At 40.4% G+C, this 24,835-nt stretch overlaps 2 protein-coding genes across 2 annotated transcripts; one reads left to right on the top strand and one right to left on the bottom strand.

Annotated features, from left to right (window-relative positions):
* Positions 1 to 390: 390 nt before the first annotated feature.
* Positions 391 to 8,253, bottom strand: LOC139741951 (prefoldin subunit 2-like). The gene is made up of 3 exons (XM_071652520.1): positions 8,095 to 8,253; positions 3,607 to 3,730; positions 391 to 2,002 (listed from the first exon to the last, which is right to left on the bottom strand). The coding sequence occupies exons 1-3, from the start codon at positions 8,238 to 8,240 to the stop codon at positions 1,826 to 1,828; spliced, it is 447 nt and encodes a 148-aa protein (XP_071508621.1). The 5' UTR covers positions 8,241 to 8,253; the 3' UTR covers positions 391 to 1,825.
* Positions 8,254 to 8,361: 108 nt separating this feature from the next.
* On the top strand, positions 8,362 to 24,505 carry LOC139741946 (activating signal cointegrator 1 complex subunit 2-like). The gene is made up of 19 exons (XM_071652514.1): positions 8,362 to 8,432; positions 9,660 to 9,811; positions 10,897 to 11,055; positions 11,865 to 11,923; positions 13,075 to 13,186; positions 13,465 to 13,662; positions 14,407 to 14,486; positions 15,110 to 15,241; positions 15,827 to 15,901; positions 16,404 to 16,511; positions 17,746 to 17,892; positions 18,818 to 19,020; positions 19,916 to 20,019; positions 20,930 to 21,033; positions 22,298 to 22,423; positions 23,019 to 23,198; positions 23,325 to 23,430; positions 24,140 to 24,238; positions 24,341 to 24,505. The coding sequence occupies exons 2-19, from the start codon at positions 9,725 to 9,727 to the stop codon at positions 24,503 to 24,505; spliced, it is 2,244 nt and encodes a 747-aa protein (XP_071508615.1). The 5' UTR covers positions 8,362 to 8,432; positions 9,660 to 9,724.
* The last annotated feature ends 330 nt before the right edge of the window (positions 24,506 to 24,835 follow it).

Here is a 24,835-nt window from a genome sequence, read left to right as displayed (position 1 = left end):
AGAGGATGCGTTCGAGCGCTCTCCTAAAGCGAGCTGTATCATACAATACCCGCGCCAGAGGAGCGATCGAATACTCCTAAAGTGTACCGTACCGTACTGTATCGAGCCAAAAGTGGACCACTTCCCGATGTGCTCCAAAAGCATATCAAAAGTGTAACAAAAGTTCGCTATAAAGTATGCACGTATCATGGGCATACGTCACAATGCAAAAACATCTTTCTCTTTGTTCGGGACAGCTGTAAGTAGTTCAAGCGCCAGGTGGATGACATTCTTGCTACAAAAATGTGTGACCCTTTCTAAAAATAACTTGTGAGGTACGTTTTCCTGACAGAGCGCTCAAACGCTTCAAATCTGGCACAGTACAGTACGGTATGTTTTAGTTCAGTTCGCTTTGGTTCGCTTCAAAGCGCTCAAACGCAGCCCAAGATTCCCTAATCTCCTTGCAGACTTGGAACAGAACCATTCAGGTTCTACGTGTAGCTGCCAAAGGTTTAAAGAGACCAAGTTTTCTTGTCTTCACTGGCGCATCACAAAGAGAAGAAGGATGCATATTGTCAACTCTGCGGAAGTCGATAGCACATCATCATGTTGAATAATGGGCCAGGGCAAAGAAAATAAAAAGTACCACTTTACATTCATAGCCTTATGTGTGCTCTCCTTCTGTACTCACAGATGTCAAATATCACCTGTCATCAAGATGGACTTACGCCAAGTTGACTCTACTAAAAGTGACTCAAAGGTCACATGACATTAAAGTGACAATCTTTAGATCCTCTACAGGATTCAGCAATGCTGGAATAGCAGTAGAAACTTTCACGACTTGCCCAGAGAGCCAACAATTTCCTTGCACTGTGCAGCCTATTCCCATCTTGCATTCTTGGCATCACTTTCCAGGTGAAATTCACTTTTCAGAGGTCTCAGTTCAAGTTTTGCTATAAACTGGGGGGAATTTTTCAGTGGTTGTATGATCTCATTTCTTTGTCTTACAAATATTGTGACAGTCCGACACACTCTCAGCCACAATGTGCTTTTAAAAAAAGCACATTCTTCATTCAGTTTCTGTGAATGCTTTTTTTAGTTAAAACTTGTTCAAATGAAGTAGAATGCACACAACTTCTTTATGGTTCATCATTCAGAATTCAGATGTAGAGAAACACAAATTGACTGGGTCATATGCATCTCACTTTCTAAAACTTCATTGAGCATTGTTCATGATTAAAGGTCTTTTATATTAACTGATATTAACATTAGTATTACACGAGAACTCGAAGGCATTCTTTTTTCCTTTTGACCCATGTGGATAGGGATCTACACGATACTGTATGCCAAAAGTTCTGCTTCTTCGAAACACCCATAAATCTGTGACACAGATTATAAGAAGGTAATAATACGATGCAGATCTGTCAGATAGAAGGAGAAGTCTTTGTTCTAATTAACTTTTATGGTAAATTGTCAAGAGGAGAGAAATGGTGATAAATGTCCTTCTCATCTACGAGTGGGACGGAGACATTCAAAATAAATGAGGGGAGATTGGGCAGACAAACTCTAACTGACATTGCGTCTTGTGTTTTTCCAAGAAGACAACACAGGGTATGAAATTCAAAGCAAATGAGGGAGTTGCAGCAGATGATTTCTATCTGACATTGGGTCTTGTGCTTTTCCGAGAAGACACTGCATCTTTTTAAGGGGCATATCTCATCAGAACCATTCAACGGATCCTCCAGAATCACTGTGAGGTGAAAACCTCACCAAAACACAGTCCGCTACCATTGCAAAGAGGTGTAAAACGTGGAGCGCACACCAATGACGAGGGAGAAACACACAACTACGTGTCCTTGGAGACGAGTACTCCGGAAGATGCCGTGCTATCCGCCGCCTGGCTCGCTGGCTGCTCCGTAGGCTGCTCCCCTCGTACTCTCAGGTTGTGCTTCTCCCGGTATTCGTTGATCTCCCGACCTTTCATCTCCATCTGCTTGGTCAGATTCTCCGTCAACTTCTCAATCTAGGGGAGAGTCGTGGAACAACACAAGGCAAAGTTAAATCACAACCACTTGTACATAAAAAACTTGTATGCTATAAATAAGCAATCATAATGATGCTCATCATTAAAAGAATACCAAATTGTGATGATGATTATTCACAGCGCACTCTTGTTATAACGAACATGGTTATAAAAAAATTGGCACTACACTGTTTGGATATAACAAAAGATCCAGGCCCCAAATTTATCATCTACACCTTCACTGTTTGGATATAACAAAAGATCCAGGCCCCAAATTTATCATCTACACCTTCACTGTTTGGATATAACAAAAGATCCAGGCCCCAAATTTATCATCTACACCTTCACTGTTTGGATATAACAAAAGATCCAGGCCCCAAATTTATCATCTACACCTTCACTGTTTGGATATAACAAAAGATCCAGGCCCCAAATTTATCATCTACACCTTCACTGTTTGGATATAACAAAAGATCCAGGCCCCAAATTTATCATCTACACCTTCACTGTTTGGATATAACAAAAGATCCAGGCCCCAAATTTATCATCTACACCTTCACTGTTTGGATATAACAAAAGATCCAGGCCCCAAATTTATCATCTACACCTTCACTGTTTGGATATAACAAAAGATCCAGGCCCCAAATTTATCATCTACACCTTCACTGTTTGGATATCACAAAAGATCCAGGCCCCAAATTTATCATCTACACCTTCACTGTTTGGATATAACAAAAGATCCAGGCCCCAAATTTATCATCTACACCTTCACTGTTTGGATATAACAAAAGATCCAGGCCCCAAATTTATCATCTACACCTTCACTGTTTGGATATACTAAAAGAATAACATAATTCTGATTAAAGAACTCAAAAGCATCAAAATGCACTTGAAATGTCAAAAACTCTGAAAATGCAAATTCTGATTCATACATGGGATTTTCACTGATTATTATCTTTTTGTTTTTTGTTTTTGTTTTTTGCTCCACTTAATTTGAGATTGGGAGTCTTTAATTTAATAAGACAGGACTGAAATGCACTTCCAGTATCATTTTGAATGTCAGTGCATTAAGTAAAGAAAAAAGGAGGACATAAAACAGCACATACTGTAACCTGTCAGTATAAAGGCACATTCAGTAAATGAAAGAGAAACAAAATGACATAAAGACAGATAGGACCTCTTTTGTACTCTAATACACACCATTATGATTTTACTTCATACAAATGCAACTTTTACCCATCAAAAAAATAATGTCTACTGCAAAGAGAAAAGATAGAAGTAAAAACAGAACAGAACAAAACAAAACAAACATGAAAAACAAAAACCAAGACTCCCAACTACTGAATATGCTGAATATTTCGCGAGGTTTTTATTTTCAAAAATTTCGCGAGTCAGGTGCTATTCACGAAATTAAAGACACGCGAAAATATTGACTCTAACCCCGATGTGAATGTGACTTACAGGTGAACATTTCTCCGTTCAGTACAGGACTCCACAATCGCGAATTCAACCACTCGCGAAATTGTAAGGGAATTCCCGATTCGCACAAATTTAGACTTGCAAAATGGCATATACAGTATTCCAATGATAGACGATGCACTAACCTGGTCTTTGTTGTGTGTCAGTGCCGGTATTACGTCTTTGACGGTTCTTTCGACCAGAACTCCTCCGACGAGACGGAAACATTTTCTCTCTCCATCCACTTCCTTCAGTGTTTCTAGAACCAATCTGGAGGGATGAGGGTGGAGAAACACAGATAACAGATAAGCAGAAGAATCTATTTAAGAAAATCATCAATAATTAGAGATGAAGTAATGCACACATGATGTATTAGTTTGCATCTATAGTTTTCTACTTAAGGACACCATAGAACACAAAAGGAAACTGTCTGACTAGGTTCAGCAAGCACGCCATCTTGGAAAATGCCGAATAAAGATGTCAAGTTTGAAGTAAATGTTACTTCTCTGGTTGACCTACTGTAAAAGTGGTTTCTTTCGCGTACAGAAACTTTCGCGGTTTCCATCGGTGCCAACTTTTTCGTGTGTGTTTAAATTCGCGGTCGGTAATGATAGCGTTGTAACAGGCGACGAGTTCAAAACATTTTCGCATGATGTTAAATTCACGGTTCAACCTCAAAGCGCGAAAATAAAACCACCGCGAAAGAAACCACTTTTACAGTATTTGTGCGTTCGAAATATCTGACTAGTATGTTAGCATGTTACAGTATCAGATCACGATCTGTGAGACAGACTGATATTGATGATTCTGCTTCACTTACTACGTCTCTCACTTTCTCCTCCTCCTGGTTGAACCCACTTCCTTCACTACTGAAGATTTCAATTTGGTCAAGTTTCATGAATATGACATGGGGTTTGAATGTACCGGGTACTGCATAATTTTTATGAACCCACCCTGTCAGGGCATCCCTGCATAGATTCCTGACCAGATTTTGGGGATTTACAGTTTGTACGATGATATATGTTGCATTGGGGCACTGCTAGCACAAAAACGAGCACATGAACTCCCACTTTTTATTGTTTTTCTGGAAGAAGTAAGCCTTTTTCTACAATTTGGTCAAGTCTTATGAATATGACATGCGCTTTGAATGTACAGCATAAGTTTTATGAACCCTGTCCTTTAGCTCACCCCTAACAGAAAACGTCGATGAGAAGGATTTGAGAGATTTCGGTGTTATCTGCCGCGCGAGGGCGCTGCTTGCTCGAGAATGAGAGTGTAAACCTAACTTTAAAATCTTTTCCTCTTTTTGGGTACCTTTCTCTGCAATTCTTGCAAATTTGGAGAAAATATCATAGATTTTGAAAGAATTATGGGGATTTAAGTTTGTCATTGCAGATTTTGTCGCCAATCATTGTCTAGATCCTGTAACGCTATCATTTTGGTACAGCAAGGCAGATTAGTCATATTCTTCAAAGTCCCAGAACTACATGTAGAAGAAAAACAAGCACATGAACCTATGGTTGTATCAACATATTTGGGCTTCATTGGTCAAAGTTACAGTATGGAAAGTTTGAAGAAAATGACATGGACTTCAATTCAACTGAGGAACGTCCTTAAAGTTATAGTTAAGGACTGGTGAATGCCTTCGCTTCAGAAATCACGCAGTTACAGTTACAGAGCTCATTACTAGCCGGTGGTGATACAAATGTGTGTAGAGTAGACCCAACTGTGTTTACACTTGTGTACGAAGCTTCTAATAAATATAGCCACATAGATCTATTCATGATATTGATAAAGGGATTTCTTTCATCGTACAGTCAACCTCAATAGAACAGCCTACAGTCGAAAGTCATCAATAGCAACACTACAGTGTGTGTGAACTCCTTCAAATAAAATTCAGATTTAGAGAAGGCATGGAAACGTTATAACCACGATTCCCATGTTCTTGCCCTACCCACACAATTTTCTCTAAAACCCTCGAACAATATCTCGTTTGTGAAAAAAAAAATTGCAGCAAGAGAGTAAGACTCAACCTTGTCAAGACAACAAGACATTGTCTTTGACAGGATGCAAAATCTATAAAATTTTACTTGGATTCTAGCGTTACAGGTAAACCTATCTCTAACGTTAATATCAGTTCGGGAAACCCACTCACAAGGGGGGCCCCTCCTTATAAGTAACCCGTCCCCCTTACAAGTAACCCCGTCCCCCTTATAAGTAACCCCCGGGGCACCCCTTATATGGAGTCTCCACGCTTTTTTGCAATGCAACGCGAAAATGAAAGGACTGCGGCAATTCGCTTGATTATGTCCATAAAGCTTCACAAGTTTCCTAGTTACTCACGAAATTTGAGCAAAATCGGTTTGAGGCATCATATCTAAAATCATGGATTTAAATGCGATGTCAAACGACCCATGCGAATGCTGAAATGCGAGCGATTACTGGCGCGAGTGTCGCCAGGCGCGGGGGCGCGGCAATGCTTGAGTGCAGACGTGGCGACGGAGTACGAGAGAGTCTCCGTACTCAGTCGCCACGTCTGCACTCAAGCATTGCCGCGCCGCCGCGCCTGGCGACACTCACGCCAGTAATCGCTCGCATTTCAGCATTCGCATGGGTCGTTGGACATCGCATTTAAATCCATGATTTTAGATATGATGCCTCAAACCGATTTTGCTCAAATTTCGTGAGTAACTAGGAAACTTGTGAAGCTTTATGGACATAATCAAGCGAATTGCCGCAGTCCTTTCATTTTCGCGTTGCATTGCAAAAAAGCGTGGAGACTCCTTATAAGGGGTGCCCCGGGGGTTACTTATAAGGGGGACGGGGTTACTTATAAGGGGGACGGGTTACTTATAAGGAGGGGCCCCCCTTGTGAGTGGGTTTCCCGAACTGATATGTCTTTTAATATGCCCAACATCAAGCCCATCAAGGTAAATAAATCGGTAATCATGTAGAAATGCACACCTACCGTTCCCTTCGTCGTTTGTCAATCAATTTTTTTGCAGCTATTGGAGATGCTAAATTGAACCATATCAAAGAGTTTTCATGGAATTAGAAAGCCGAAAAGGTAAGAAAAATGAGAAATCAGAGTTGAAAAGTACGTCGGTTGCGAACATAGTCTCCGACGTAAGTAGTGCACCGATTTCGCAGAGAACGATGTCAACGATTATAATCGATTCTGGTAGTCTCTAATTAGCCGCTTACTAACAATATCGAACTTGACTCGTGCACTACGTGTAGTCCCTACTTTCATTTTCACATGTTTTTTTTTCTTATTGTTAGCTAACCTGAGTCGAAGTCATGACAAAAGTTGATAATAATAATTCAATTTGAATAGTGTTGACGGGAATAGAATGAGGTTGAAGGAAAAGTGGAAAAAAAAGGTTAGGCTATTAACGTTAGGAGGGAGAGAGAAAGAGAGAGAAAAGAAGTTGAGAAGGAAGTTGAATTCAAAGGGGATTTGTTTCTAGTAATCTACATAGTTTATAGGCCTAATTTAATAAATTAATGAGAATAGTATTACAAAAAGTGTATGTTATGTTATACAATTATGTATTACTATTGTGGACTTCTCATAAAGTGCTCATTTTACCTAAAAAGAAACAGAATATTGAAATTGAAGTGGTAATATGTTTTTAATCGATAAGTTCAACTTATAGTAGAAAGTAATTGTCTTTATGATAGTATTTATTTTTCCATTTCATTTTTTAATTATGTATACAAAAACTGCAACCCCAGTATTTGCTTTTGTTTTGTAGTAAAAATCCATTTTATTGTGCAATATTCATGATGGATAATTCCCATTTTTTCATATATCTTTTACTGTTTTGTACACATATTATCCGTCCATCAGTTTAGTCAGCAAAAAAAAAAATGTTGACAGATATACAGTCACACGCAGGAGAAAATTAACTAAAACGATAAAAAACAGACGCATCAAGATCTCTTTCTTCCACATTTTACTGTCGAGCCGACGTAATTATTGTGGTTAAACACCAAACAAGCGGCTGTATCACAGACTACAACGATCGATTATCATCGTTATATCGCTCTTCCACATAATCGATCATCCATCATGCTACGCTGACACAGCCGTTGATCGGCGTACTTTTGAGTCAAAATCAGCTACTTTTCTTCTGTAATTGACTATGAAATTTCATGAAACCGTCAGATATGGTCCATCTTGACATTTCTGATAGCCACAAGAAGTTTTCATTGACAAATTAAGGAAGGAAATGGTAGGTGTGCATGGTGTGCATTTAACGTGCATTTCTACATGATTACCAATAAATCAAGGTAGATCTACAACGTAAATAAAAATAAAATGTCTTTGGCGCTGATGTAACAGTTAAAACCGTACTTACATAAGGTCCTATTCAGCTATTGTTTATAAATATCTGTACTCTCTGACTGGGCTGACCGTGCGTGCCATGCCTGCCCCGGGCGGCGGGCGGGTGTAGCTTGTGCTCGTGCTGGTCGTAGCCAGCTGCACACTCTTCTGCGCCAAGCCATGAATCCATGCCCTTGGTTTCCACGCCCAAAAGCCCTGGCCCAGCAGAAACAATACACGCTACATTTCACAACGTACAGAAGCTTTGCAGAAGAAAAGCAAGTACATAAAAAAAGGACCAAACCTGTGTTCATTTTGATCAGATTCAAGCTCAGCAATCTTCGAAACTAGCGCTCGTTGCTCCTGTCTTAATTGGTTGAAACCACCTATTATCTGCTCCGAAGAGAGGTTTTTAGCATTGGAGTTCTTCGTCGCTTTCTTGTCAGCCATTTTTGCATGCACGATCACGATGGACATGTGGATATTTTTCCGTTGATGGCGCTATTCATATTGACAAGCAGTGTGCAGCGCAGACAAGCGGATGAACTATCTAGGGCCTAGGGCCAGGGAGGTGGACTTACAAACTGTAGGATTCCTGACTTGGATTCGTCCGCAGAAAGAACAATTGTGTTGATTTTTGAGGTTGGTTGCTAAGGCTATTTCTTAACAATATTGTTGACATAATCATGAATTTGTGTAAATTGAATGAGAGCATCGAACTCCTATTGCTTACATGGAGAAACGCTAATTGCTCTTCGGTCTTTGGAATTGCAACATGATATGTAATACCTGGGACTGCAGTAAACTTTAGTTTTAGACACGTAATTCTGATTGAAGGCCGAGCAATGCAAGGACCCAACTAACGTTAGGTCAGTGAATCAGTCGACCAACACCTGACCTGTCCACCACAGACCGGTATGGCAGCGGTCTTCCACAATTGACTAGATCTAGAGGTCTGTTGACTCACTCTTCAGTCGTACACATTGTAGGTGTAGGTGTAGCCCCGGAGACCGCGCCGCTAGGCGCGGTCCTGGCGGCTTCCCCGCAGTTTCGCTTATGTTAGTTCCTAAGTATTCTGTGCGCTTGTGCAAGTGATTGTGAATTCTGTGAACATCGGTGAGCTGCTTATAAGACATCATTTTGTGCATCACAAGCAATGAAATGCATCAAACAGTCGCCGATGATAGTCATTTAGGTTTCATCGACCCATGTAAGTATTCCTACTTAGTTTCTGTTGAAAAATTAAGGAAATATAGCGCCGCAAAGGCACCCGTTTGTTCAACATGAAGATCTTTTATGGGAGCACGGCGCAGCCGCCACACTGCGTGTGGCGGCTGTCGCAGTTAGTGTAGGTGTAGGCCTACGCTGCATTTTTTGGAACAAGTTTGAATCTGGATTGGCCAATTAAATTTAAATTTACATTTATTAAACATTGGATTGGTCATTATTTGTAACTTTTACAGTTTTATTTTTAGGTCTAAATTACACAATTTATAGTTAAGTTGCTGTGTAGTGTTGTAGCAGCTGTAACACTAACACAGTTAGTCTAAATTTATTTGATTTGATTAAGAGGGCCCCCATGATGTGACTGTGTCCGTGAGTATCACTGTCACTGTGATCATCAGGGAGCAAGAACCGGTGCGTGTATACGGTACTATAATTTACCTGTTATTACCTACAATGTACATACTACATGTACATGATATGAAGGTAGAAGTTAGAACCTCTATTAACAGTGTAGACTACTGTAGTAGTAGTACAAGCTTGCATAACATAAGTTTAGTGTGCAGTTTGGCCCTTGGGTTCTTGAGGAATACAGGTATCATCATTGCATCAGTTTAACGGAAATCTGTGCATCCTATGCTATAGCTTAGTACAACAACTAACAAGGCTCAGGAGAAAGGCCAGCCAGTCAAGGTCGGGGAACAGTAGACATGGAGGAGAATAAGCCACTTCCCCTGGAGCAGAGGACGATCACGGTCACAAGAAGAGATGGGTCCAGGATGTCCAGACCAGCCTTGGTAAGAACAACCAACCGGATGGCACGGTGCTTTTTGTTTTATGTGGTTTCAACACGAATCATATTAAATATACTGCATGATTTGCACCCTTACCCTTTTTAGATACCAGTGCTATAATACGACCATGATTTGCACGAATGGGAAGACGTGACATACAATTTGTACAGTGTGTGAGTCGATGCTAACGGTTGTGTGGTTACCATGGTACCACACAACATGTTTGAATTTGAGATATTGAAGCAAAATATCCTATGATAAGAAAGTCCCTATCCCCAAGTGCATAATCCCCCCCCCCCCCCCCCCCCCCCCCCACCACCACCACCACTTCATTAAAGGCCAGTAAAGAAGTCCTTTTGGGGGCAGACCTCCTCTCTCTCTCTCTCTCCATCTCTCTCTCTCTCTCTCTCTCTTTCTTCTGAAATGCAGTATCCCTTGTTGGTCTGTTCTAAACAATGACTCTTTAACATCAACAAATCTATGGCCTTCATGATTCTTCTTTGAGTAGATTTAAGAACATAAACTCTTCAGGGGAACTTTCATAGCTCCCTGTAGAAATCTCACTTGGTAAATATGCCAGCAGGATCTCCACCCCTTCCTTGCCAAGAAATGAATAAACAAATTTATGAAATGTAAGATATTGGTCTGCTTTATTCAACTCTTCAACTATAACTTTTTGCTTGTTTGTTTGCTTGACAATACTTGAGCTTGCTGGTAATATCCAACAAACTTTAAATATTTATGTAGTTCTATGGTAGTTTCCATCAGTGCAATATTTTCCAGATTGCCAGATTATATGCATCGTGTAGGCCCGAAGTTCATCTGTAAGGTCATTCATTACCATGCTAGTGGCCATATAGTACAAATCACAGTTCCTGCACCAGCCTTACACTGATGATTTCATAAACAATCAAATTTCTCAATGTTGGTAGAGTGGGGTTCCATTACAGTGATGTCCTTCAGACGGTCAGTTTTCTTTCATTAAGATCCTGAAATTTTGTTAAAGCCAGCTGAACAAATGAAGTAGATAAAGATGTAGATTATAATTTTACAATGTATGCTACCGTTTGCTTTCCTGTGTTGGTTAGAGTGAGTACTGGGTGGAGCAGGTGAATTTTGTGAAGTACACCCCACCCCCAGACCAGTCGGATGAGGTGGGACTGGAGGAGTGGGCCGAGAGGTTAAGGTTCATGGAGGAAGATCTCCAGTGGCTGCTCAAGTTACCACATCATCGGTTTTGGAGCCAGGTAAGCTGTGAATGCCAGTGTCTTTCTTACCTAGCCTTGTCTTACCAACCTATATCTATTCCTTTAGCTTCTGACAACAAAGTGTGTTTAAATCAAGAGTAGTGATTTGATTTATCATCTCATAATGACATAATGATACTATCTGCTCAAAGGAAATTATTCCTATTTGAATGTGTTTGCACATACCTAACATTCACAAGCACTCAAAGATGTGCACAATGAAAGTACACCATGTTTTGGATGCTAAATTCCGATAAACTTCACATGTATTTCTAAGAATGCAAGTGCTGATATAAAGTTGTACATTTATAACAAACATGTTCAACCAGGAGGGTCCAAACCTGTCATCTCCTGCTTTTCGGTCAGTGACACTACCACCAGGCTATCCCTGGTTGTTGGCAGTGACACAACGAACGTGAAATAAATACAGTACCAAACAGTAGTTGACAGGTTCAAATCCCCGTGGTCCCTTTTTCTGACATGTTTGTTAAAAATGGAGATCAACAGCTGTGATTTTGTACATTTGTGCAAAGGGTGGCACTTGATAAAAGTATTTGTCATAGCACATCTTCATTTCTTCTGCGTTAATAATTTCATTCTTTCATTCAAACTTCATATCTCGTATGTTTTCACAGTTCCCTTTGCTATCCTAGTTATTGTCCTGAAAGGTTATAAGATGAGAGGCAGGAGCACACCTCTGCACTTACTTTCTTGCCACAATTTGAGATACTGTGTCACATTGGTTCATCAAGAGAGAGTGCATTGGCTAATGTGCACTTCTCCTCTTTTCTATCAAATCCATGCCGCAGGTCGTGTATGATGTGACCCTCCGTCAGAGTTTGGAGTCTTACCTTCAGAATGCCCCAAGGTATTCACACAATCCCATGCCCTATTTCTCTTGGGAGACTCATTTTTGTCCAAGGAAAACCGTCATGCACTTACAAATTTAAAAAAAAAAATGAGCTGTAACACAACTGTTTTATTGCAAATTTGTGAATGATCTTTATGTATTTGAAATTGTCATGTAGATTCTGTTGTCAGTTTTGGTTTATACAATTCCTTTATAAGCCAGACAAGGACCTGGGGAGACTTTTCTCTGTATAATTATTTATCTTGTTTAATTACCTCCGCCAAGGGGGAGGTTATGTTTTCGTTACCGTTGGTTTGTTCGTTAGTTAGTTCGTTAGTTCGTTCATTCGTTTGTCCGTGTGCAAAATAACTCAAAAAGTAGTGAACGGATTGGGATGAAACTTGCAGGAAAGGTTGAAAATGACACAAGTACCAAACGATTAACTTTTGGTAGTGATCCGATAATTTTTGGGGAATTTATGAAGGATTTTTGATGTTTTGGCAGGTACATGTAGGATCAATGAACTTGGGAGTTCAGGCTGCGCGTATTTGAGGTTTGCATGTGCGCACTAAAATGCGTGCTCTAGTTTCTGCTGGGGCGTGGCGCGCCGTGCAGCTGAGGGCTTATGACGTAACAAAGGCTTCTATATTGGGAAATTCGGCGACTTTTAACACACTATAAACACTTTCAGCATGCTATAAGTTGTACGTATGGGTGGATGTCACTGATATCTCGATGGAAGAACAAGATCAGCGATGGAAATGAGCTACATGCTTGGCGGAGGTCTGCGCTCTCAGAGTGCTTCTCTAGTTTTGTAGTAGTCTTTGTTCTGAATGCTGCAATTTTTTACTTCACCTCTTTGTAATTCTTGTTTGTTTTTTATTCTGTTAGCAGTACTTAGCTGTTTAGTGAATGAAGGAATGAAGGGAAGTAAGGAAGAAATATACATGAAGAAATAAATGAATTGGAAGATAGGCATTGGAATAGGTGAATGAATCATTCTTATCTTTATTCATTTGTTTTCTTTCTTATCAAATGTCTCATAAAAAGATATGTATTCAAACAGATGCACTAAATATAAACAATGAATTGTTACCTCTCATAAAACTCATGCACTGTGCAATAAAATTATTGCCATATGACCAGAATACATCTCTCACCCCCATCAGGTCACATGATCCGAGCAAAGCCATACCACCTGACCCGGCTGGCAAGCATCGATTGGTCCACCGGCTGGTCTTTATGACCTTCCTGAGGATGTCCACCTACAAGGAGACTAAGGTATGGTAGCTGCAAAGAGGCCACAACATCTGATCTTCACTCTTATAGTCTTCTCTAATATTTATCCTTCTTTCTGTTTCCACTGTTATGTTATATAGATGACCAGTAATGAATGCTTTGACGCATTTTATATCCATGAGTTTTTTGTTGTTGTTTTTTTTAATTGAGATTGGCACTTTACTTTTTAACTTCAATAGCTTTACTTTTTTATATAGCCAAATAACAACTGCACACCGAAGATAAAACGTTTCTCTCCTTTCCATCTTTGCCTCAACTAGGACAACTTTATCACGCCAAAATGTTTTGGCAGTCTCATCTACGACAACTTTCTCTTCGACATCGCCAAGATGATGGACCTTTGTGTCCTCTATGGCGGAGGAAATGGCGCCCTCTTGACCAAGATGCTGGACAACGTGTTCACCCAGCAGCCCCAGTACCAGAATGATCTCACCTCTGTGGTTAATACCACCTTGACTGTGAGTTCATTCATTCATTCATTCATTCATTCATTCATTCATTCATTCATACATTTATTCATTCATTCATTTATTCATCCATTCATTCTTTCATTCATTTATTCATTCATTCATCCATTTGTTCATTCATTTATTCATCCAAGTATTCATTCATTCATTCATTCATTTGATTATTCATTAATTCTTTCATTCATTCATTCATCCTCCATTCAATCATTCGTTCATTTGTTCATTCTCTCTTTCTTCCATTCATTCATTTCTTTTCACCTCATGAAACACACATACATAGAGATATGACAACAATTTGAATAATATGACAATGTGACGGATAAAACGGCATTATAAAGAGAAGGGGTTAACAAGAAGGCAATGTTGGTGGCCTAATTTTCACTTACCCCAGAGAAGATAATTTGTTATACACATATATCAAGCAGATGCTGTCAAATCAAATGTATATGCTCACACATTAACCAGCCTTTCATTCAAAGAATTGTTAAGAACCATTTGACAAAATTCTCTACAAAGTTGCGTATGCCTAGTGTTTTCCATTTGTGTTATTGGTACATTGTGTGTTTGTGTATGCATGTATTATGCAATTTTCTTGTTAGGGATATCTTTTCTTAAAGTACAGAAATTGCTTGTTTTGTGTAAGAAGGTACGAGGCAGAGTTATGTTAACAGCACTTTAAATTATATTATGCAGAGTAGCAGTCATGTCTTTTCTGTGTGCTTTTCTATTTTACAGCTCTTTGACAAAGTCCAGGAGAAGTGTGGTTCCACTGTTGGGGGGCATGACTCCGCCCAACTCTTAGCTCCAGGCAGCAGGTGAGATGAGCCCTTTACTTCCAAGCCTTTTGTGAAGGCCCCATCGCTGTATGATGGCTACAACGAATGAGCAAAGCGAGCCCAGCTGAGCGCTCCAGTGCGGGGGCCTTTTGAGACTTGCTTCACACATTATTATTCATGTCCACATTAGCTCTACTGAATAGTCACATTTCATGGATTCCAGTCGACCAATGGAATGGCATGCTCCCCACATTCTCTGTCTTGGTATTGTCCAGCCTGTTCGCATGCATCACTAACCTCCAGTGGAGGTCAGTGGCATTCATTCGCAGTAGGCAAATTGGGTTTGGGCAGACTGACATGCAGATTGGTTGATTTTTGCTACCCAATTCAGGTAACAAAAATCGGCGATTCAAGGGCTAAAATAAGGATGCGAATCAGATCTAAAAAAGGCCCTGGTGCTGTTGCGTTCGGCCGGACCCGCGTCATTCGCCCCCCATTTGCTCACCACCATACAGCAAGAGGTCCTTTGCGAAATGCTATTTATTTCCCTGACTTCCCTCCACTTTTGTTTGTTTAGAGTGATTTACTAAATATACAAACAGGTTTCTCAAAGCTAAGCCTCTTTAATGTAAATTGCGATTCTCTCTCGGTGTTGATCTTAGGCAACCAATCAGCAACCATGATCTGTATGACATGGTCATGTACGTCGCAGACATCGCACAGACCCTGCTCGCCTTCTTTCAAGTTTACCCAACCGCCTGTCGAGTGTTTTACCATGATGGAATCGTTGGCAAGTAAGTTGACTTTTGGCAAAAGGTGGAAGCCAAATGTGCTATCAGGGTGAGGTATGAAGACACTCAGGATTATGAAATTATAAATGTAAAGCAGAAATCCATTATAAATTTACTTACTGAGGTTAATCCAAAAGGTATTATCACATGCTTCACCATTCGAGAATGACACCTCCAAAATGTTTAAACACTTACATGTAGTGTCAGTAACTTGTGAACAATAAATGTGTGACTCAATGAAATCTTTACCTCATCTGCAAGCATGAAATTTTTTACGTAACAACATACTCGATCTCAGCACTTTATGCATATACACATATCGAAAGTCATGACTGAGTTGAAAAATTACACACATCAAAGCATTTACAAAGAAAAATATTGCTTTGGAGTAGTTTTTTTGATGTCATTGAAAGATTTGAAGAAAAGGTGTAGCCAACCAATACCATTACTTCATTTTTGGCATTGAGTTGACCAACTGTGTCCTGGTTGTAATAATGATGGTCCCTCTTTCTCCCTCTCTCATTCCCTCCCTCCCTCTCCCAAACTCCCTCCCCCCCCCTCCTTCTCTTTCTGCATGCTTGCTGTAAGGATCGCATCTTTCTACGAAACCACGCTTCAGGAGCTACTCACATGGACACGAGAGAGGAAGTGGGAAGTTGAAACGTAAGATCACAATCTGATTCATCTATGAATTTCTGGCAAATGCCGGCACTTAGCAGATACTTTACACCTGATCAAGTTTATATTCCATTCAGAATATTTAAATTGTCTACTTAACAGACATGCACAATGCAGGCTTCAACATGCATAATGTACTTTCCCCTTACATGCACTGAGGTGCTACATATGTAGGTGTGTTCAAAGTAACAATATTTCATTAAATTTTCAAGAAATCAGGGTCTTCTGCATCCACATACTGAAATTCTCAGATTTCTATAGAACAGAGGAGGTTTAATCTATGACGAACTTTGGGGCCGTATGGATTTGGGGGTGTGTATTTGAGTCCCCCCCCCCCCCCATGTTTTTGGAGAGAAATACCAAATGTATTGCTTTGATCAAAAAAAGTGACTCAAAAAGAGCTTTGCCACTTGTCATGCTATCATATGCCTGAGCATTCAAACTTTACTGCATGTTGTTTTTTTCTTTCTGTGATATTTGCCAACAGTGTGAAAGCTACCCTGGAGAGACATCTTTTGATGGCTCGGGCAGGACTCGTTCACACGTGTGTTCTCATTATCTCAACGTGCTGTGTTCAGCCAATCCTCAACAACAGGTGTGTAGTATTTTTGTCTTCAGAAGGCAAACATACAGTGTATCATTCTGTATGTTGCCTTTGAATATGCTCCTTTCACTTTGATTGTACAAATTTGCTGCAGTTCTGGTGGTACTACACATAATGCACACTACATCAGTTCAAATTACCCAATTGTTTGCATGTCATCGTATGTGAGTATTGCATGCAAAATGGGCTGGGGTTTGGAATACTAAAACAGTGGCCTTACGAGGCAGCATGCTCACTAAGAGTGTGACCACAACTCAGTGCAGTTTGCCTACACGTTTCAATGTGATAATGCCATGGTATGTTTGTTCAATATCACAGATACACGTACACTGTATGTGTACTGCTCCATGCATGATGGGCATTCAATTTGAATGGGAGCTTCTGGAAGTTGGTCAGAAATCGATTGAGTTTGATGAAAAAAAAGACAAGAAAATGTCTTTGGCACAGACTTGTCATATTCATTCAAGGTTGCAAGATGCGCCCTGTGAACTTCAACAGCAGGGCATTACGAGTGTATTAGAGATATGGACACATGTTGAATTACAGAATTCTCCTGTTTCACAATCTGTGCTCCTGCAACGTTCAAATATTAGAGGTCTACACGTGTACTTTTCCACTTCTCGGTCGACAACAGAAAAGTTACTGTAAAATGAGGAATATTCATGTTCATTTTGATATCACAAATTTTGTGAGAGCGGAGATTTGCGAAATTAAAATGCATGCAAGAGCTGTTGTCTACACTGTATGCATTTTATGCCAGTGGCAATTTGCGAAAATTTCATGCTGCGAGAAAAGTAATTGGTTCCAATTTGCAAAAATGTTTATGCTGCGAAAACATCTTGTATTACAGTGCTCTGTCCTTGTACTAAAGGTAGTAACATAATAACACTACTTTTACCATATGTCAACATCTGTTTTCAAGATGGCAAATGCAGTAAGTGAGTTTTGCAGAATGAAAGCCGACCTAATGAAGAAATTTTTAACAATCCCACACATGATAACTCACAAACTACATTTCTGGATTTGGCTAGTCAAGCTACATGTAGCAACACCTAGCACATGCCTGTGTTGTGGTATTGTTAACCTACCTACCAGAAAGAGACCCACTGTTCAAATGGACTGTCGCTTTCAACTGAATGAGGGCGTAGGAATTGTGAAATGTGAGAATTTAGGGAACATAATTCAGAAAATCTGTAAACCTCCGAGCCTTCTCTTCCTTTTGCAGTGGGAGCTTAGAGGTCAGCCACCACGTGGAGACGTACCTGGAGCTCTTGTCGTCTCTCCTCACCGAAAAGATCTTCCTGGCGGCGCTTTGTGATCATTCCTCCCTCCGGGATGACATCGACATGGTCCTCCAAACCTGCCATCAGATGTATCCTTTCTCCTGTAGTCTACTTTCATTTCCATGAGAAGGGGGTGGGGATGGCTTTATTTAGACCTCCTTGACCCCTTACTCTGCTTTAGTTCGCCGACTGGTACTCAAGCTGGTATACTCTCAGAAATTTTCTGTATATAATCTATGCACTATGTTGTACATTAGTTACACTCAGAACCCCTCCCCCTCCCCCCCCCAAAAAAAAAAAAATGAAATGAAATATAGATATACATATAATGAAAACTTATCTTATTTTTCTTAGATGTAGACACACATCTCTGAAGTAAAACATGTTTGTGAATATCAAAAATGAATAATGAAAAGAAAAAATGAATTGAAACTGAAATTGAAGTGTTCTCTTTGCTTATATTCAAACTTACTTATAAACGTTTGAATATCAAATGTTTTACAAATATTGTTAATGTTATCATCGACTATTATGACTATTGTATGTTTCGTGAGGAAAATAGAAATAAAAGCATAAAATATAATATGCAGTGTGGGCTCACTCTCACTGAATTCAGGATCTCAAATTATGTAGGCAATGTACTGTGTAAAGGTACTAAATTAAATCATTGCATAATGGATTTACTGTTTTTCTGAGGATGGTTTCACATTTGATCCTGGACGCATCATCAGCTTGTTTAATTTGGTCATGATAAAGCTGGTCCAGGATCGGACATAAAACTGTCCTCTGAATTTAAAACAGTAAGTCCAGATGCGATGTTTGAAGTTTGTTCTTCTACTGAACGTTACCTGGATGGATCATAACTTTAGAAATGGTTGATATGTAGGCCATATGAAAGAAACCCAAGAGTTTGAGGAAAAATTGTGTTTAGTTAAACCCTTTCTCTGTGCATTTCTTGAATGTTTCTGTGAGCAGAAAATAAAAGTGCAATCCTTGACAAGTTTTTTATTCCAGAGATGACACCAGGATTAAGTTCATCCTGAGTGGTGTGAACGAAGCCATGGAGCACTATGGCCGGAAGAAGGCCAAGCCCCTTGCGGTTCCAGGACGTGGTCCCAAATCAGCCGATCGAGCCTCATCGTCTTCACAGAGTCTAGATGTTGTGGTCCCAGCCCCCACGGACTACCAAACGGATGTCTATCTAGAAGACCAGGTTGGTCCTTTGCTCAATCCTCCAACTAATTTGCCTCATGATTATGATGATATTAACCCGTCGAAGATGGGACTGATTTGCTACAACACGCATTTCCCATAGACACCTGCCCAAGTATGCTGGGGACTTGTCTTCTATGGGTTAACCTTCTCAGTGTTAGCGCATCAGTTCCTGAGGAAGTTTACTCCAGAAATTAAATATCAACCTGTCTTTGATGATATTGGCATTTCTAACTTCACTCTTAATATTTTTCCTTATGCACCAAGGAAGATTAATCGACATTAGTGGCAGTTTGTAGGCAAAGTGAACAAGGAGCTATTGCATACTAAGTGATGTCACAGTTGCATTACTTGCACAAAAAAAAAAAATGAGGCATTCTTTAACCACTGTGGAACCTCTGATGGTTTAGGCTGCCCCGAAATTTGAAATAGTCAATTACCATGTCAGTGATGTTTTTTAAGGGTTACTGTAAAAGTGAAAATTTTCGCTGTGTGGAAATTTGTGTACATTTCGTGCTGCCAGAAACCAGCATGGAAATTATGACATGCCAATATTTTTGCATGTCATAATGTTTCGCTAATGCATATCTTGATTCCGCAGAATTAAAGATGCGCGAAATTCTTCTTTCCCAGCCGAGCACGAAAAATTACTCGCAAAAATTTCCGCTTTTACAGTACCATACTCTCCAGGTATTTCTCTACATTTGCATCATTTTTCAGCAGTCTGTTCCCTTTGTGTCACCTCTTACCTGTGAGAAAAGCCTGGCTCCGCTGTAGGCCTACTTTCTCCTGTAGCGTCATATCAGAGTGTGTCTCATGAATGCATTTCTCTCTCTCTCCCTTCTCATGATTTCTTATCGTTGTGGTTGTCTGTGGTCTTCCAGATTGCATCTGCCTCAGCCTCAGCCTCAGCCTCTGCCCCCATGAAGACTGGTGTCGAACTCGACTCACTGATATCCGGTGTAAAGGATCTGCTACCAGACCTAGGAGAAGGGTTCATTGAGGTGAGCTCACCAGTCTCTTTCAACAGAAAATGGCATTGAACTCAAAGGGAACTGCATAGTACCTGTTTAGAGTCATGCTAATTCTGTCAAAGTTTATCTTGTTTCTTCCTAAATCACTTTTATGATATTTCTTGTACAGATGACTCCCATTAAAACAAAGTCCCATGACTAGCCTTGATTTTTTTATTTTGTTATAATGAAGTTTCATTATTAGCGAAGGGAAGTTTGCACCATACGTAGGACCTGAATTTTTACATTATTGTGACAAAATTTGTCACAAGAATTCTATTCTTGTTCGTTGTTACGGGAGTGTCCTGCATCATAATGTATTGCTGGCAAAATCTGTGAATGTGAAAATGTAGTCATGATATTTACAAGAACTTTGCTGAGTTTTCTCTTTTGAAATCAGACCGAGAAGAAGAAATTGTGGTGTTTGTCTTGAATTGATGTAGAGCTTCATAACTTGGCAGTGACGGTGTTTAGATAGCAAGGGAGCAGCATTTGCCAAATTGTCAGCCAAAAGCATGATTTCTTGAAAATGGCATTTTTATGTACAATTCATTGGGAGGAATATGCCGTGATGATGACATCATCTCATCTAATTTACATACAGTTTGTATGAGCATGTGACTGCTGTTACTTTCACTGTTTAATGCCAACATATACTGTACCTGGTAAAACATCCCACAATTCCTTGTTTTGTATCAAAATGATTTGTGCTTCAACCATTCTGCCAGTTTGATTTAACTCTGTTCGTGTTCATTTGACTATGGACTGACATTTCAAAATTTTGAAATCTGTGATCAGAAGAATGGATTCTTATAGATTCAGATATCAGACCCAATCTTTTAGTACCATAGAAATTTCATGCCTCAATGTGACATCACTTATCATGTTCATTGTCCCCCAGGCATGTCTGGAGGAGTATAACTACGACAGTGCCCGTGTCATCAATGACATTTTGGAGGACAAGCTGCTTGAATCACTTCGCTCCCTGGACAGGACAATGGCAAGGTAGGAAAGATTCCAATGTGGACAAGATTTGTGATGATAGAGGTTTTGAGGATGTGAGAAGATGATTCAGATTGGAAAAATAATTAAAAAGCTCTTGCATTCGGTAGCATGGCTCCATGTGGTGGGCATAGATGTATCATGTAAGTATAGGGTTCAAGAGGCTGGTCAGACAAGACACATCTTCACTCCGTGAATGCTTGATACATACTTTTACATACTGCCCGTGGATTTCTACGTGAAACCCACAGGTTTTTTTATTCAAATACCTGAACATTAACATGAGAAAGGGTTCTGGGTCCATAGGACCATACAGTCACTCCGGACATGGATAGACGACTACCAATGATTGTACATACTGTGTGCATGTGTGTGTGTGTCTGTGTCTGTGTTTCTGGGTGTGTGCGTGTGTATATGTGGTCATCTTGACAATCAAAATGCATCTCTACACATGCCTTATATGTTTTATGAAATCCTTGAATGCAACTTTGTTCGTAGAAAGGTCTTTGTCTCTGTATGTTTTTTTATCGTCATTGTTCCCTTGAACTTTGCACAGAATGTCAACAGTAGGACCATGGTAGGCGATGTATTCATATGAGATGCCTGACACTGAGAAACTTGATAATTTTTCTCTCTTTTTATAGGGGGGGGGGGGGGGGGGGGGGTGAGGGGGTGGGGTTTGGTTCCATGCCCCTTGGGCATGATGCCATCTTAAACTTCTCTTCCTAGTGCTGTTGCTAATGACATGGTCTGGAGTGTCTCGGTTATTCTAATACCCCTTTCATGCTTTGCAAATTTCACCTGAGATTTACTGGGTACAATGTACTTGCGGCTGGCACTGTGGCATGAAAGGCATTTAAGGTTAACTCCCGGGTAAAAAGCTGGGGAACATTTCAGAAATCTTACCCGCCAATCGTCCCTGGTAAACTCAAGGGTGTCCAGGCAAATTCTCATGTGGCACTGTAGCATGAAAGGCATCACAGGTAAAGTCTTTGGTGAAAGCGAAGGTCATCATACCAACAACGTCTTGCGGGCTGTTGCATGTATGCACCGTAACATGTTCTTGCACTGCAGAAGAGCGGGCAAGAGAAATTCAAACAGAAGCTCACTCATTAGTATGAGAGAAATTTCGTGCTTGTGTTCCCCGTTTGATTCCTGTTGAATAGCACGAAAGAGGTAATAAGAGAGGTCTCCTACTTGTAATTGCTGCTGCCAAACAAGAATAAGCAGAATGATATTCCAAACACCATTCATCATTGTGTTCCAGGACCAAGCCCAAGGCGGCCCCTTCAGAGGACCTGATCTCCCAACGAGCCAACATCTTTGACAACGACGAGTTTGACGTCTTCAGTAGGGACAAAGTGGACGTCACACGGATACACAAGGGGAAGAAGTAAGAGCTGCTAGCAAAAAAAGTTTGGGAATAACTGTAAGAGTTGAAACTTTCGTCGGATGAAATTTTTGTGCATCGTGCGTAAAATCAAACTGGCATAAACATAAAAGTGCATACATATTTGGCTTATTACGTATGTGTAATATTATTTTACGTCTTTGATTTCGAGGTAGGTATGTGGTGGGATATAACAGCTGTGATATTTTGTACTTTTCGTAATCGGAGTCATTTTCGCTAGTCCTGGATACACATGAGGGAATTTGTTGTCGTGATGCATAGATTTGTGAATTTGAGCCACAACAAAAGATGAATAGTGTATTCGACTTCAAAGCACACTGTAACGTATAAGAAACATCACCACAGCTGTCTGCTGATATGTAGAGATTTGAAGTCACTGTCGACTTGATCACACAAAGATGTTGAAAGTTCAGCAGTGCATTTTATTCTCTCACGGGCTCCAGACATCTGCACACCGATTTGTGAATTTGTCAAGTTCATGTCAATTATATGCCAGCAGTGATTACAAAGAGACTTGTTGTTTCATAGTTTTACCATCCAATGGGATAAAATTTTGCTTTTCATAATTTCTCCGTAGGAAGGAAGAGAAGGAGAAGGCCATCCTGGATGACAAATCCGTCATCAATCAGCTGAAGAAATCCTACGAGCAGTACTACGAGGTCAGCTACGAGTACGAGGACGAGTACGACGACACGTACGACACGGTCAATGTCGGGGCAGACGATGCTGATTCGGCTGATGAGCTGACCACTAGGAGGTACATGGTCAAGTTTTGATTTTTTGAAATTTCATTTTCAATGATCTGGACTGAAAGTCTAGAGATGGTTTAATAATAAATATTGGAGATCATTCTTACATTTTCCACTGTGTTCCTGTCACACAGACCGTTCACCATGCCCAGAGTTCTCGCCGCATCCCAGCAAAAGTTTTCATCGGAGGACGAAGCGGTTGATAATGAGGACGAAGAAGACGAGGATAGTGCTACAAAGGTGAGATTCGTTTGACAGACCTGTACATGTACCCTCTCACTGTAGACAATCCCTTTGACCAGTGAATTCTTCTAGGGTACCTTTGCCTTTATATTCATCAACAGTTCCCTCCTCTTTCGGTTGATAAAATGCTGTAAAATGGATAATTCGTTTAAAATGATTTTTGTTTTTGGTTTGTTTGGGTTTTGTTTTGTTTTTTGCATTGAGTCCATTTTAATGAAGCTTGCGTGAGTATAAACTTGTACATGAAAGTATTTTTTGTACGTGATTTAGGTTCTTGGAGAATGTTCTTGTAATATGTTTTTCATGATCATGAAATCCACAAGTGAAAAATCCATGAAAATGTTCAAGCCCAGCAATATTACAAGTTTATAGTGATGTAGATTTGCTCAAAAGATTCTCCGAAACATTGACTCAGTGGTCGTAGGTTGTAGTCCCACAATATGTTAACATTTTGATACGTAGATTATCAAATCACTCTGGAATAATTTTGTTAATATTTTAGTAGCAGTTAATTGATTTTTTCCATTTCTGTTTCTTTTCTTTTCCTTTGCCTTGTGAGAGCAATCAGAGTAATTTATGTCAGTTTTTATAAATATTTTATCACAATGCGTGTGCACATACGTTGAACATACATTCTTTTTCCCCCCATTCCTGTAACATCTTGATGTTGGTCAACTGTCCATGTGTCTTCTTGCTTTGATTGCAGGATGGCAGCTCAACTTTTGGTCAAGCGAGGACAGGCTCCATCAGGGATGAGTTCATCCCCCCACCGAGAGGGGCACCATCCAGAGGGGGTAGGGGGCGGGCGGGCAGCCATAGCGGAAGGGGAAGAGGTGGTGGAAGTGGGGGTGGTGGTGGTGGTGGTAGTCGAGGGAAGAAAGGAGGAGGAGGAAGGGGAGGAGGAGGAGGAAGAGGAGGAGGAGGAGGAGGCGGTTCCGGTCCAGGGAGGACGGAGCAGGAGACTAGGAGCAGACAGAGGAATGAGAGACACAAGGGGCAGAGGGCCAACCACAACAGACGAGTCCTGGCCGACAAGAAACGGGCCAAGGGGATGGGGCCCCTACCAAGTTGACACCCCCAAGGAGGGACAAGCTACCCCGGTATAGCCATCGCCATGGAAACCAAACATCATCTCTAACTTGAGAACGGGTCAGATGACGAAAACTCTGCTCTTCTAAAAATTTGTTATCTTCTTCAGTTGTAAGGTCACTCCCATGCCACTCTGATTTAGAGTGAGTCAGCTTGAAATGCAGTCTATTTTGCTGTAAAATTTCTTGGATGTAGATACTGGAGACGAAAGGATGATACTGATCCCAAACTACAGGGGAAACTCGGTATAACGAACACTGCTATAACGAGATATCGGTTATAACGAGGAAATTTTCCCGGTCCCAAATTTCCT

This window comes from Diadema antillarum, unplaced genomic scaffold (assembly GCF_040938485.1).
Source record: "Diadema antillarum isolate AM-2024a unplaced genomic scaffold, OU_Dant_1.0 seq00000965_RagTag, whole genome shotgun sequence".
NCBI lineage: Eukaryota > Metazoa > Echinodermata > Echinoidea > Diadematoida > Diadematidae > Diadema > Diadema antillarum.
Note: the sequence above shows the minus strand (reverse complement) of the source record. Positions and strands in the feature narration are given on the sequence as shown.